Source organism: Rissa tridactyla, chromosome 8, assembly GCF_028500815.1.
Source record: "Rissa tridactyla isolate bRisTri1 chromosome 8, bRisTri1.patW.cur.20221130, whole genome shotgun sequence".
Taxonomy (NCBI): Eukaryota; Metazoa; Chordata; class Aves; order Charadriiformes; family Laridae; genus Rissa; species Rissa tridactyla.
This window is the reverse complement of record NC_071473.1, coordinates 39,674,866-39,688,783: the sequence shown is the minus strand read 5'-3', so window position 1 is coordinate 39,688,783 and position 13,918 is coordinate 39,674,866. Positions and strand designations below refer to the sequence as shown.

At 41.2% G+C, this 13,918-nt stretch overlaps 2 protein-coding genes across 2 annotated transcripts; one reads left to right on the top strand and one right to left on the bottom strand.

Annotated features, from left to right (window-relative positions):
* Nucleotides 1–2,853: 2,853 nt before the first annotated feature.
* On the top strand, nucleotides 2,854–10,296 carry RPF1 (ribosome production factor 1 homolog). The gene is made up of 9 exons (XM_054211231.1): nucleotides 2,854–3,067; nucleotides 3,171–3,227; nucleotides 4,258–4,338; nucleotides 4,742–4,837; nucleotides 5,567–5,720; nucleotides 6,303–6,385; nucleotides 7,282–7,463; nucleotides 7,547–7,673; nucleotides 8,531–10,296. The coding sequence occupies exons 1-9, from the start codon at nucleotides 2,906–2,908 to the stop codon at nucleotides 8,570–8,572; spliced, it is 984 nt and encodes a 327-aa protein (XP_054067206.1). The 5' UTR covers nucleotides 2,854–2,905; the 3' UTR covers nucleotides 8,573–10,296.
* On the bottom strand, nucleotides 9,920–13,797 carry GNG5 (G protein subunit gamma 5). Its single transcript, XM_054211234.1, has 3 exons — nucleotides 13,626–13,797; nucleotides 12,376–12,532; nucleotides 9,920–10,163 (listed from the first exon to the last, which is right to left on the bottom strand). Exons 1-2 carry the CDS (start codon nucleotides 13,704–13,706, stop codon nucleotides 12,407–12,409), a joined length of 207 nt encoding a protein of 68 aa, XP_054067209.1. The 5' UTR covers nucleotides 13,707–13,797; the 3' UTR covers nucleotides 9,920–10,163; nucleotides 12,376–12,406.
* Nucleotides 13,798–13,918: the final 121 nt, after the last annotated feature.

Below are 13,918 nucleotides of genomic sequence, written 5' to 3'. Positions count from 1 at the left end.
TACTATTACCAATTGGTGATTATCTGTTTTAACAACAACCACAAAGAATTCTGGCTCACTGATTCCCAGGGGAATTGCTTTGCCCATATTAACAAGGCAATGTAACTACAGTCAACATGAATCCATTTAAAACACATATACAACAGCTTTTTATTTTTCAAGTAAAAAACAGTATTTTGCAGGAAGAAAGAAAGAAGACTGTAGGGCCCATCTCTCTTCCAACACAGACAATGTTTCTTTTGGTTTGGAGCACTGCATTTTCTGGGACATTTTGCTCAGTACAATGAATCTTGAAAACAAGTAATACACCGCGTCTACCTTCACGTCCTGAAGGTTCACTCTGGGCTGGCCACTAAATCCCAAAGCAGGACACTTTAGGTAATGAAATTAAGAAAAACAAAACAAGAAAATAGCAAAATGTTAGTTATTACATTTTAAAAAGAAAAAACACACAGTTCTCTAGTTCTTGAATCCAGAGGCACCTTACCCTCTTTTCTAATCTCCTACCATAAATATTTTCTAACTTAATTTCCTTTCCCCAGCTGAATTTTTGTCCTTTCTACTTCATCCTATGATATTTTCCAATTGTTTAAAATGACAGAAGAGCAAAAAACTCCAGCCTTCTATCAATACAACTCAGAATGACACTTCCACTACTGCCTCTGGGTCAGTGGTAATTTACAGAAAGGTTTCCTCCAAAATTCCTTAGTGCTGACGTGGAATCAATGTCTTAATTCATCACTCTCCACTGGAGAACTTTCTTGTTGGTTTACACAAATCAAAGCTACTAGTGTTTTCTGTTTGGTTTTTGTTTGTTTGTTTTGTTTTGTTGGGTTTTCTTAACCAAGCAGCTTCCTCCAAAAGATGGTTTCCTGGCAATGCTACATTAGTTGTAAAGAAAAAAAGAGTATCCTGGTTAAAATGTTATTTGCACAGAACAGAGTTCATGGTTGAAATAAGCAAAAGACCCTGGAACCTTCTCTGTGAAGAAATGAAACTTCTGTTTCATTTGCATGTCTTTATTAGTTGGGCCTTCTATTGAAGTTATAATTGTACCTTGTTAGTGATCTTATTTTTACCAAGTCCACAATGTGTTTCTGGTGTCTTTTTATTGCCTCTCCCCCGCCCTAGGAAGTTCTTGCATTATTGTGTATCATTATTTTGTTCCTGTGAGTCCTTGTAAGAAAAGTCTTTGAATATTAGGAGGTTGTCTTCCCTCTTGCTGGGAGGGAGAAAGATAATGGGGTTTTTTCCACATGTAAGCACTCAGTGAGGTTCACACAATTATGCTGTGCATCAGTTTGCAATAATCCAAATAAAAACAGTACTGCAAACTGGAACTACAAATAACTTAGGACTCCCTATTAGCTCTGCTAACGGCCGTGATGAAAATCTCTGTGAATGAATTTTAGAGATACCCTTGCAATTGCTCATATTTGAATCAGCTAGTAAGAGAAAGTTACAGGAAGTCCTTGGTTAACATATTCTCCACTAAATCCCCCAAATCTTAATTACCATGGAAACTGCTTATCCTTAAGGCACTAAGGATAGCTGAAATATTTTCTTGTGACAAAAATGGGAGTGAGGCCAGAAAAATATGGGATTGCGCATAATGAGGCCTTTGATCTTTCACTTGCATCTGTGTCAAGCAGAAATAACCTCAGTGAAGCAAGTGGAGTTACAGTTAAATTCATTTATAGGACAGAAGCAGGTTTGAAGCGTTGCCTAGTTCAAGTTGTTCCTAGATTTTTTTCCATTATCTTCATGCATTTATGTTAATGGATTTCTTTTTCACTTTTCTAGGAAGAGAAACTTAGTAACGCGTAAGAGTATTTGTATATAAAATTAGTAAACATATTCCAAGCTTTGAGACAATCCGTAGGACAAATGAAACTAATCAGTCCCACTGAGGCTCAGAATTTTGCAGTCTGAGATTAAAAATGCCTCTAATTTAGGCCAGGCCCCCCAAAATCCTGAAGTATTCAATATCTATAAAAGAGCATATTCTTCCCTGTGCAGCAAAGCTTGCACACGTCTAAGCCAGAAAATCAGCTCAGAGAAACCCTAATTTCTAGCTTTACATGAATTAAATCGCTAATTATTGTCGGGGTTCTTGTTTCATCGTAACGTTAAGTTTCAAGAGATTTTAACAGAATAAAAAATAATTTTCAGGAACATTACCATCACAGAAAACTAAAGTTCCTTTGAAGCAGATGCTCCCGAGTTAACTCAATGTGAGCAAATGCCTGAATGTGAAAGGCACACACATGGGGAAACACTACTGGGTCATGATGTTACTGCCATGTATGTAAATCCATTGGCGTGTCGTGTTTCTTAAAAGCTTCCCATTTTAATATTGTTAAGCCTGATTATAAATTACGCCACAGTAATAATTTGTATTAAATGCTCTCATCTTATCTCAAGGATCGCTGCCTGCTGAGCTACTAGCTTAGCCATTCCGCAGGTACCTGCACAGAGGCGGCTCGGTCAAGCGCACTGCCCGCGCACTGTCAGGGCCTAGAGAGGCTGCCGACGCCCTCCTCCGCCGCACAGCCCCGCGGCCAGAGCTCCCGGAGAGGGACCAGGCTGGGCGACCACCGTCGCTACAGCCCAGCCACGTCTCCTCGGCGCACCGGCACTTGGTTTGAAACCCGCGGCTTCACCCTCACGGCAGCCACTCCAGAACGCCGGACCCGCCGGCGTCCCCTCAGCAGGCGGCGGTTGGGACCGCGCAAGGCCGCGCCCCTCACAGCCGCCCTGCGCGCGCCGAGCCCAAGCGCCGCTCGGCCGTCTCCCCCTCCGCGCATGCGCGGCGGCCGCCCCGCCTTCCGGCCGCGCTCTCCCGGCGGGCGGGGGGCAGAGGTCAAAGGTGAGGGGTCAGTTCCTGTCCGGTGGTGGCGGCAGCATGGCGGGTGACGGCAGCGGCCCGGTGGGCGCTGCGGCGGAGGATGGGGGGCTGCCGGCTCCGGAGCGGGTTCTCTTCCCCCCCACCTTCAGCGTGTCCGAGATCAAGAACAAGCAGCGGCGGCACTTCATGTTCCTTCGCTGGAAGCAGCAGCAGAGGAAGGTGGGGGAGGGCCCGGCGCGGCGGCCGTTATCGGAGGGAGGGCGGGGGAGGCCCCAGCCGGGCGGCGGGTCTGGCTAACGGATCCCTCTCCTTCTTCCGCTAGGAGAAGCTCGCCGCCAAAAAGAAGCGGAGAAAGGAGCGAGAAGCCCTCGGAGACAAGGTAAGGGCTCCGGCTGCAGCGTGCCGCGGCCCGCTGTCGTGGCTAGGCCGACGGTGCTCTGCCGCGAACCGGGAAGAGCTCGCCTCGGTGATAGCTCTTCAGCTCTGCCTTGAGCTGGGGCTTCTACAGTTTCGTGAGGGGAACGGTTTCTCCACAGGCTTCAGTGGAGCGGTGATCTCGGTGCTCAGTGGCCATGGTAGCCTTCAGGGACACTGGCTGTGTTGGGTAGCAGAGGTGTCGAACAGCCGAACTTAGAAACGTTGTTGGTGCTGTGTTAAATGACACTGTAATCGGGCAGGGTGAGTTTTGTGCTAATAATGGCATAAAAGCAGGCCCTTCCTGAAAAGTCTTCCCTGTCCGATGTAATTGCTATGGCATTGTTTTGATGTTGTTAGGAATTATACTCTAATAAAGTAATTTCTATATAAATTAAAACAATCAGATCTGACCAAGCCCTTCCCAGACCAGTTTTCTGCATTTTTTCAATCCTAGCCACAAACAAATGTTTGTGCTTCTTTTCTTGAACTACTTCAGAAACATGTTGACAGTTGAAGACAGTCAGTTATGAATTCCTGTATTGCCATAATCTTACTAGAGTAGTGTAAGTAAACAGGGTAAACATTATATGCTATTAGTCATTAAATTGTAGATGTCAAGGCTAAAATAATTTGCTGTTGAAAGTAGAGCTTATTTCTTCCCTGTAAGGGAAGAGAATTGGATAGAATGTTCCCCTCCTTTTTTTTATTTTTTGGTTTGTTTTGTAACTCAGTTTCTTAATTAGACCGCAAGTAAGCGGTGTCACTGTTCTAGTGATGCTTCTCCTCTGTGTGATGCTCTGTGGTGTCCTGATACTTATGCATGTTTTTAATCAGGGCTACGTTGTAACTTCTTTTTTAAAAGCTGGCATAAAATAAATAGTACTTCAAATTATGTGTAGAAATATACACAATATTGTGGTAGTATGAATGTGTTTTTTGCAATATGCTTAAAAATTACATGAATGTGTTGTTAATAAGCTTATTTATTTCAGGCACCTCCAAAAGCCGTACCAAAGACTATTGAAAATCAGAGAGTGTATGACGAAACAACTGTAGATCCCAATGATGAAGAGGTGACTGCTTAATTTCTGCATGTGCTATTAAGTTAACCATTTCTTTCCAAGAAGGGACATAAAATGGATTAATGAAACTTAACATGCAACACTCTCCTGTTAAGGTGTTGATGAATTACTTCTTACATGTGGTGGGTTCACGAAGAGGTGATGTCATTCTTTCACTATCTTTGCCTTTTGCATTACTGCCATTGATAGCAAAACCTGTCAATCAATGTTCATCACACTAGATTCTTAAAAATGTAAAAATCCACATGCCTTGTGATCATTAATTATAGGATAGATCTTCTGAATTGAAATTTTTCCTGCAAATTCAGTTTCATCAGAATTTAGATCAGATTGAACAATTGTTCTTCAATTATTTCATATATGGTGGGTTAACAAGACTTCTCTGTTCTTCCAGGTTGCTTTTGATGAAGCAACTGATGAATTTGCACCATACTTCAACAGACAGACAGTTCCCAAGATTCTTATTACAACATCAGATAGACCTCGTGGGGTATGTATGCTTTACTTGGAGAGTTCTGAGCAATCAGCTGGTTCTAAGATAATAAGGTTTTCATATGATGATTGGTAAATTAAAGATGAAAATAATAGCTCTTGCATTTTGCATTGTTTTTTTCTGCTGTTTTACTTAGTGACTATCAGTAACCTTGTGTATGTATGCAATCTATTAGTTTCTCTAGCACTGTTTGTTTCCTTCATAAAAAAAAGAAAAGCAACTTCATGCATATGTTTTTGTGTGCAAATGATCTGCATTACCTAATTGGGGAGATTATTGATGTTTGTGAAAACCATAAAAGAAGGGGTTTTAAAAATAGGGAAAAGTATACCTTAAAAAATTTATGTGGAAACTCAGACATTAGTACCTGAAGTAATAGTTGTATTTTGAAATGTTACAAACTTTTTGTAAACCAATGTCCTTAATAACGAGTCTGGGAGTTATGCTTTTGGAATTTTCCCGCTTTTCTATGATTGGAGTGGGGAGAATCCTTTTAACAAAAAAACAACAAAAAAAAAGTCCCTGGTGTGCCACTGTCTTTACTGGAAATAAAATCTTTTTCTGCGACTGAATGAAGTAGCTTAATAGCTTCTCTTTAAATGTTTATAGAGATACTGGAAGTAATATATCAGGAAGGGTGGTTGGAGTGAGCAACCCTCCGTTCCCCTAATACCTGAATTTGGCATTGTATTTAGCACATCGTAATTTAGTTCACCTGTTTTGCAGAGAACAGTGAGATTCTGTGAACAACTGTCTACTGTTATACCGAATTCGCATGTCTACTATCGAAGAGGACTGGCTTTGAAAAGAATTATTCCACAGTGTATTGCAAGGGACTTCACTGATTTAATTGTCATTAACGAAGATCGCAAAATACCAAGTATCCTTTTGTGTATTTATTAAAATAGATATACTAGCTCTGGGCCTATTAGGGAAAGAAAATAATTCTGTAGTGTGCATGAAAGAACTGCTTTATTCTGGATTTTTTCTCTTCACTGTGCAGCTTACAGTGTAACTACAGAGTTAAAAATCATTGTGCCAACTTGAACATCTGATGGCTAATGGAACTTGAAATTATTAAAGTATGTTGGCTTTTTTTTTTAGTTTGTAATGCATGAATAAACATTGTTATTATTTCAGTAAACTTAACAGTTTGATTAGTTAACAAGTTTTTCTGACCAGGAAGTTCCATTTAGTTTTGCTGACTAGATAAAACATTACTAATTAATAAGTGAGAAAGTGATAGAAGATAACTCTGGTTAGCTATTGAAACAAAATTTAATGGACATACTTCAGAACACAAACTAGTTTATGAATGTACATTCGAAAATATAATGAAACCTTGTAAATCAGGAATAATTATGGATGTAATATTATAATATAATATTGCATTTCACAGAAAATGTTCCTCTGTAAATTACGTTTGAATTTTACCAGCCTTTTTTTTTAACCCTGTGAACAGATGGTCTTGTTTTAAGTCATCTGCCTGATGGTCCAACTGCTCATTTTAGAATGAGTAGTGTCCGTTTGCGTAAAGAAATAAAGGTAAGGCTCCAACAAAATAAAAAAAAAAACCCTGGTAGTCTGTTTAATAAATATATTAAGTCTACTTGAATTGTCAAAACTGCTTGCACTTTTGTATGATTCAGCTGATCTTGTAAAGGTGGTTTTCTTGTAAGCTAACTGGAGGCCAAGGACTAGTATATTCTACTTCCATAAGCAGCATATTTCAATTTTCATAGTTATTTGCTGAATTTCTTTTACCGTCTGCCGAGTATTTTTAGTCGGGCCAATAAAGAGCAGCCGAATTCTTACATCAATAGGGAATACCCAATGTACAGTATACACACAACAGGGTATATAAAAATCAGCAGTATAAAAGATTTCAATAGATGCATGTCTCGAATATGTCAGTATATGTCTTGAATAAAACCTAGTTATTCTTATAGCCCTGTCACCTCTTCTGTAGTAAGTATTGCTTACTTAGCCCTAAATAATTTGCAGCAAAATGTTGGGTATTTTTCTCTTCTGAAGTAAGTAATTTTTGAACTTAATCTGTTTTTACTGAAGAAGAATCCCATATACTCTTAGTCCCATATACTCTTAGTTAGCATTAGTGGAGAGGACTCCTCTGATAGGTAGACTGCATTATTTGCTATAAGAGTTGCTGCCAGGAGTGAAAATTGGTACAAGAGAGAGGAAATGTGAAAGTATTTATTTGTGCTTTCTGTATGCAATTTATGTTGTTGAACCAAAGATCATTATATTACCAGCTATATTACAGCTTAGGTTGGGTTTGAAAAAAGGATTGGGGCATGTTACCAGAAGTTGAAAGAAGTTGCCTTCCCCCTATTTTATTTTGAACCCTTCTTTGATAATACATTAAAATCACTTTGCATTCAATCTGTTCTTCACATTCTTATCTATTACTTTCATTTCAGCGAACAGGGAAAGAGCCCACAGAACACGTACCTGAAGTAATCCTGAATAATTTTACAACACGACTTGGACACTCTGTTGGTCGCATGTTTGCTTCTCTCTTCCCACATGATCCTCAGTTCATTGGAAGACAAGTAGCTACGTTTCACAACCAGCGAGACTACATCTTTTTCAGATTCCACAGGTGACTTTTCCGCAAAATTCACGAATGAGAAACAATGCTCTTCTAACTTACTTACTAATTTTTATTTTAACTTCTTCCCCAAGATATATCTTCAAGAGTGAAAAGAAAGTGGGAATTCAAGAACTTGGGCCACGTTTTACATTAAAGCTGAGATCGCTTCAAAAAGGAACCTTTGATTCCAAATTTGGAGAATATGAATGGATTCATAAGGTATGTCTAAGTCATGATAATAGTCCTGCTTGGGAAGGGAGACTAAATCTGACACGAAATGTAACCACAAATCTTAGCCTAAAAAAGCCATATAAATGCAGTTCTCAATACGGAAGTGTTTAACTGAAATATTTGGAGGTATATTTTGAGAAATATGCAAAGTAGAAGCATTCTGCTATACTGCAAGTCAAAAATAAAAACTGCAAGGATGACGAACATCAATATACTGCAACTACATATTTGCAGAATGTAACTTCTTTAACATGCACAGATATAAGCAAATGTGAAAAATGCTCCCCTGGTATAAGCTATTATCGGAAGCCTAGTAAACTTGACTAGAGCTGTTTTTGTGCAGGGTGAGTGCAAGAATCATAATGTAAAAATTATTTAGCTATTTTACATGACTGTAACTTCTTAATAGTGAATAGGAAGTAGCACAGACCTCTGCACATCTTCAAGTGAAATGGAACTATTGCTCTCAGCAATGATAAGTTACTTTTCCAGTCATTTTAACCATGGAATTGCAGTTGATTGGCAAAACTTAGAAGTGAGTATCCAAGCTATACCAGAAGGAAATTCTAATACTCCTGGTGTAGCCCATGAAATGGATAATCTTTGTTTTAAAGACACTTTGCCTACTGTCGGTAGACAGAGAAATGCTACATGTTCCTTAATTACAAATCGCTGATCTCTAATTCTTCTCCATTGTTAGTCTTGAAAAGCTGACTACACTGACTCAACTACACTGTAACTGTGGCGTGTTTCACTGCCTACCCTACTCCAAACTGGAGTGGTCATTCCTGTTTGTATCCTGTTGCATGAATTTGCTGGTTAATAACTTTTCTTTTAAATTTCAGCGCCGAGAAATGGACACGAGTAGAAGAAAATTTCACTTATAAGGGACAGCCATCTGCCAGTTGCTGGTGACCAGAAATGCAAAAACTGCTTTGAACTATGGATTATCTCAGACTCCTAACTGATGATAATGATACTGAACAGTATCTGTCTGCATAAAGACAAACTGTGAATGTTAAAACTTCCTACTGGAGCGGATCAAGTAGGATGCATCTTTCTTCTCATGTTTGTCACTAAATCCAACATGACGAGGACAGTGAATCTTTTTCCAGTTTAGCAGGAAAAACTATGGCAATGTCAGAGCAGCCTGTAATTTATCTGTCACTGAAGATTTGCCACGACTACTGCTGTCCTGACAAATTATACTTTGCAACATCAAAGACAGTAAATACTTTGGTTAAAGATATTCTAAAATAAAGTATTTTTAGTTATACAACTTCTTTTTTGTTAAGCAGCTAAACCCAGACGTATTCCATTAATCAGGTAAGAGATAAATATGTTAAACCTCTTTCTAACTTCAAGTGTGCTGTTTCCTGACAGTATGGTGGTAGTTTTCCCAAAAATGGTCTCTTATCTAGAGAACACTGAGAAGGCTGTGTGCAATCCAGGAAACCTGTGGTATTTTCTTTCATTAGTATCTTGCATAAAATAGCTTGTTGAAGTTACCTGTAGGAGTCAAGCATATTATTCCTGTATCTCTTCTGGGAATTCACATTTAGAAGAGGTATATACTCAAAGCAGTTGATATTCTTGTATATAAAAAGAAATAAACACCAATGGGAAAGAATTCATAAGGCCAGCTTACAGCAATCTCGTCTAAAAATGATGCTCAGTTGAACATGTGAGGTCTCTGAGCAGGGTTTTCCCCATCAAAATCTTAAAACTGCATCTTCAGCCTCATAGCTATACTCAAGTTGGTGAATAAACTGCTGTTCTGCCTTACGTTTGCATATTCACTGGCAGCTAAAAAATTATGTTTTCTTTGAATTACTTTCTTTTCATACGCAGCTATAAGTGGTTTTGCGTATTTACTTAAAGAGTAAGATGGCTCATAAAGGAAGTAATCTACTGGGACAGAATTACTCTTTAAGATAAAGAATAATTAAGTTACTTTGCCTTTTTTTAATGTCTATGATATGGGAAAACCGTATAGTTGAATTAGAAACTAACAGCCAAAACTTTTTTTTTGTTCTATTTCTGTTATGCTTCTAAGTATGGTACTGATGAAGCCTCATTTTTCTGTAAGACTATCAACCCCAGGCAAACTTGCTGCAGCACGGAATAGTTAAAGATACTCCTGTATATGCTCTCCAGCTGCTGCAGAGTGATGCAGTAACTGGTGAGGTGTCAACACATCCAGAAGCTAATCAACAGTAATTCCAAGACCAGACTAAGTCAAGACACTTTTATTTTTTGCTTGGCATATAAAACTGATTCCCTTATGAAACAGAAGTATCGTAACTAGCATACAGTTCATTTGGAGAGGTAGATGGTAAGAGATTTGACAACAGTAGCAACTTTACAGTTAGATTTGGCACGTTAAAGCTAAGCTTCTGTACAGACTTCAAACCAGGCCACTCCTTGAGGCACTTTGCCCCTACACACATCAGCAGCTAGGAAAAGATGCTAAAAGATCTGAAAAACAATAAAAAAAAAATGCAGTTAGAAAAGTATCAATGCTAAATGAAGCAACTCTGTCTAAGAACATGTACCTTCAGTTTATGCCATGGACAACTATGTAGGAAAAAAAAAATCCTCTTTTTCCATAGCTGTTTTATAAACTATTAGTTTATTTTATAAATGTTTAAAACAGTGAAGCTATCCCCAAAGGTACAAGATAATCAAAGCTGTTACAAATGACCTGAAGCTTAGTGTCTGCTGGAAGCCAAATTGCTAAGTGGAAGGACAGAAAATGTTGCTCCCGGTCACTTGATGCTTAAGAAATACCAGACATCTACTTTGTCTTTGAAGAGCAGGAGCAGTCTGCCTAACTGGCAGATGGCACTTCCTCTTCACACCACAGAGGTGGTGCTGACTGGGCAAACATGAACTATTGGCTCATCGTGTAAACACCAACATTACAACTAAGAAATTGCCTAGTTTGAGGAAGTGCTTACAAGAGTTACAGTGAAGGAAAGCCACTTTCCATATAGGTACTGTAACTAAAGCCACTGTTGTAATGACTTTTGCCTGTAACGTCAGGAGAAGTAAGTGTTCTGTTCCAAAATCAGAAAGGGAAGATAAGGGCTGTAATTGAAAATATTAAGCCTTTAGTGCCCTGTGCACGCACGTGTGTGTGAGACAGAGGAAATGTTATTTCCTGACATCCACACCCAGAGATTAGTAGACCTTGGCAGAGCTCAGTGGGGAACTGTATGTGTCACTGATTACTTGGTTTTTTATAGGTTATCGGTCTATAATGCTTACAGATGATCTGATTTCTTCCTTGAATTACTGCTTAAAGCTGAAGCTACAGTAGTGTGAACACAACTCAGTGTCCAAGAATAATATCTTTTAAATAAGAATAGTTGATAAAATTCACAACAGAAATAGGTTTAAAAGCTCCAAGAACTCTAAAGCACATCTCAGTTGCACTGCTGTAATTCATCGCGCAAAACAACGGGGGAAGTGTTTTTGTTTGTCAGATAGTGAAGCGTCAACCTCTGTATTGTTACTACTCTGGTCTTTACTAGCGTGAACCACCTTGTTTGGACACAAACTTTCGGTATGCTTTCTACAGTCAGCTTGAGGGGAGAACAATTTTAAAGAACGATTTTAACAACTCAGTCTGACTGCGGTCAACTTTCTATAAGGCTGCCTAAATAACACAACTTATACCTAGGAAACTGCAGTTCTTTAGGTGATGCTAAGTCAGATACAAACCCAGAATTCTTCAAGGTTGAAGACTCAATGTGAGATTTCTAAGGATTGTGAACTATGGTTAACTGCATATCAGGTGCTTTGAAATAACATATATGCTCTCACCCCAACAGATCCAAGTTGAAGGGTAAGGGGAAGAGCAATATGGCAAAACTATGCATTTACTTCGGGCAAAATATCAAATTATTGTGACTTTCAGAGTCTTGGTGAGACTTCTATGGATCTAAAACTCACCTTTCTAAATAGGTTAGTCTAAAATCTAATCACCAGAATTTTCAAGGAATGCCAGATTAGTAATCTTCATAGTGAAAGCAGTAGTGCTAACGAACCTATAAAAGTTTTGGAATGAAAATTCAAATGAGTATGCAACTCCCTCTAGTTATTTATACTGCTACCCATGTAGTAGCTTATGTGAGTGGAGTGATACAATTCTTGGACTACATACTTCTGTCTTTTAGCTTGAAGGGCGTGTCATGTAGGGGACAGTGCCCTTCTTTGAGACCCCGCTAATCTATCTTTGGAAGTGCTGTTTAAAAGTTTAAGAACTAAAGTCTGTTTTATCTGCCACAGTCAGGACTCAGCATGTACTCTCAGGCAAGTAATCCGGTGTGAGGAAATATAAATAGTACCCTTACATGGAAGGAAGGTACAGCAGAATTACTGCACGGCCAGGTTAGTCCAGACAGCAGCTCAGCAGCAGCTGGCCTCACTAGTGCTTTGCTGCAGCAACAGAAACTGGTGGTAGCTCTGCAACAGCTAAATACTACCGGTAATACTCATGAACAGCATGTGTCCGGTACAGAGCTACCACCAGAACGGGGAGGAGGGGCCCAAAACAGGGATCTATACCAACACCAGCTGCAGAAGTCAGATGTCTCTTCTGAATACTTTTAATACAGGCAGTCTCATTTGAAGTCAGCTATTTTTAATGACAGAAGAGTTTATGAACCGTAATTCAAGAACTTACCAGTGAAAGGATACCAAAGTAGTTCATGTAATTACAAAAATGAACAAACTTTCTGGGGTCTGAATGGATTTGTACTTGATGATACTCCTGTCAGTAGGGGATCATGTTGTGCATTCTGCAGGCAGAATTGCTTCAAGTCTGCTGCAGCCTGAGAAACCTAGTCATAATAAAAGCTGGCGTTAGAATTCACTGAACACTTTTTACTGAAGATACAGCTACATGAAAAAGCGTAAACAATACTGTTAAAATACTCTACAGTACAGTTTACCAGCTTACGTAGATTTTATACAGCAGTTTCATCATAATTTTTTTGGTTTCTTAAAGACAAGAAGTTGTCCAATATTAAGATAAGAATTAATTCAGAGAGTTTTTGTGTTAAACTTCTAAGCATGAAGGGTGAAAAATGAGCAACATGTTGGAGATGGCTTTGTTGAATATATGAAGCTCCTTGTTCTAGCATAAGTTGTTTAAAAATACAGCTTGTAGTGAAGGTGCTCTACTTGACTAAACTGGCATTTCATCTTCCCTTTGAAAGCCATCTTTATGGTGACACAGCCTATGGGTTTTGGTAGGCAGTACCTACCTAAAAACAGAATAGTGAAAAAATTCTTTGTCTTCCTTTTCTCTGCTGTAACTCTGAACTCATAAAAAAGAACGATCAAAGTTTCAGGAAGTTGCATCTTCACTGGTATCTTGTAATTGTGCCCAGAGTTTTCTCCGAGTTGCCAGGGCCCAGTCTCACCCCAAAAAAGCACAAGTTAAATGCACTCAGCACGTCTTGCAGTAAAGTCCCCGTTTTACCGAGCCCGGGCCGGGCCGGCCATGGCAACCTGTTGTAAACCCCGACTGGAGCCGCCCTTTCCGCCACAGTCGGATGGAAGAAGATGCTCCCCAGCATCAGGAAATGAAGGGGGAGAGCGGGAAGTTCCCTTCCCCCCGGGGGAGCGCTTCGGCCGCAGCGCGGCCCCCGGGGTCCCCGAGAGGCTGCAGGGAGCGAGAGGGCGCGGCGGGCCGGGCCCCGGGGAGCCGGCGGGGAAGGGACGCGGCCGCGGGGCCGGGCCGGGGAGGCCCGACGGAGCCCCGGGGCTAACGCCTGGGAGCGGGGCGCCGCCGCGCAGGAGGGTCGGTGGGGCGGGGCAGGCCGGAGCGGGCCCGGCCGCCTCCGAGGAGCGCCGCGGGGCGCGGCCCCCGGGGCGATGTAATGGCGGCGCGTCCGCCCCGTCCCGTCCCGTCCCGGCTCCGCTTCTCACCTTGACGCGAGTCACGCTGGCCTCCAGGCGCAGCTGCTGCACCACCTTCTTCATGGCCGCCACGTTGGAGGAGCCCGACATGGTGGGAGCGGCGGCGGGCACGGCAGGCGGCGGCACACCCAGCCACAACTTCCCGGCGCTTCCCAAACTCTACCGGCCCGCCGGCGCCTGCGCAGCCGCCGCCGGGGCCGGGGCCGCCGCCGCGGGGGGCGCTGCGGGGCCGCGGGCGGGCGGCGTGGGCGGCTCTGGGCCCGGCGGCAGCCTCGGCGTCCCGGTTTGTGACCGGTGCTGGG

Excerpts from the sequence above, each read along its gene's own strand:
- GNG5 (XM_054211234.1), bottom strand. The coding sequence starts at position 13,706 with ATGTCGGGCTCCTCCAACGTGGCGGCCATGAAGAAGGTGGTGCAGCAG. Across the intron at positions 12,533-13,625 it reads CCAGCGTGACTCGCGTCAAG|GTTTCTCAGGCTGCAGCAGA; the intron begins GTGAGAAGCGGA and ends TATTATGACTAG.
- RPF1 (XM_054211231.1), top strand. The coding sequence starts at position 2,906 with ATGGCGGGTGACGGCAGCGGCCCGGTGGGCGCTGCGGCGGAGGATGGG. Across the intron at positions 3,228-4,257 it reads GAGAAGCCCTCGGAGACAAG|GCACCTCCAAAAGCCGTACC; the intron begins GTAAGGGCTCCG and ends TATTTATTTCAG. Across the intron at positions 4,339-4,741 it reads TAGATCCCAATGATGAAGAG|GTTGCTTTTGATGAAGCAAC; the intron begins GTGACTGCTTAA and ends CTGTTCTTCCAG.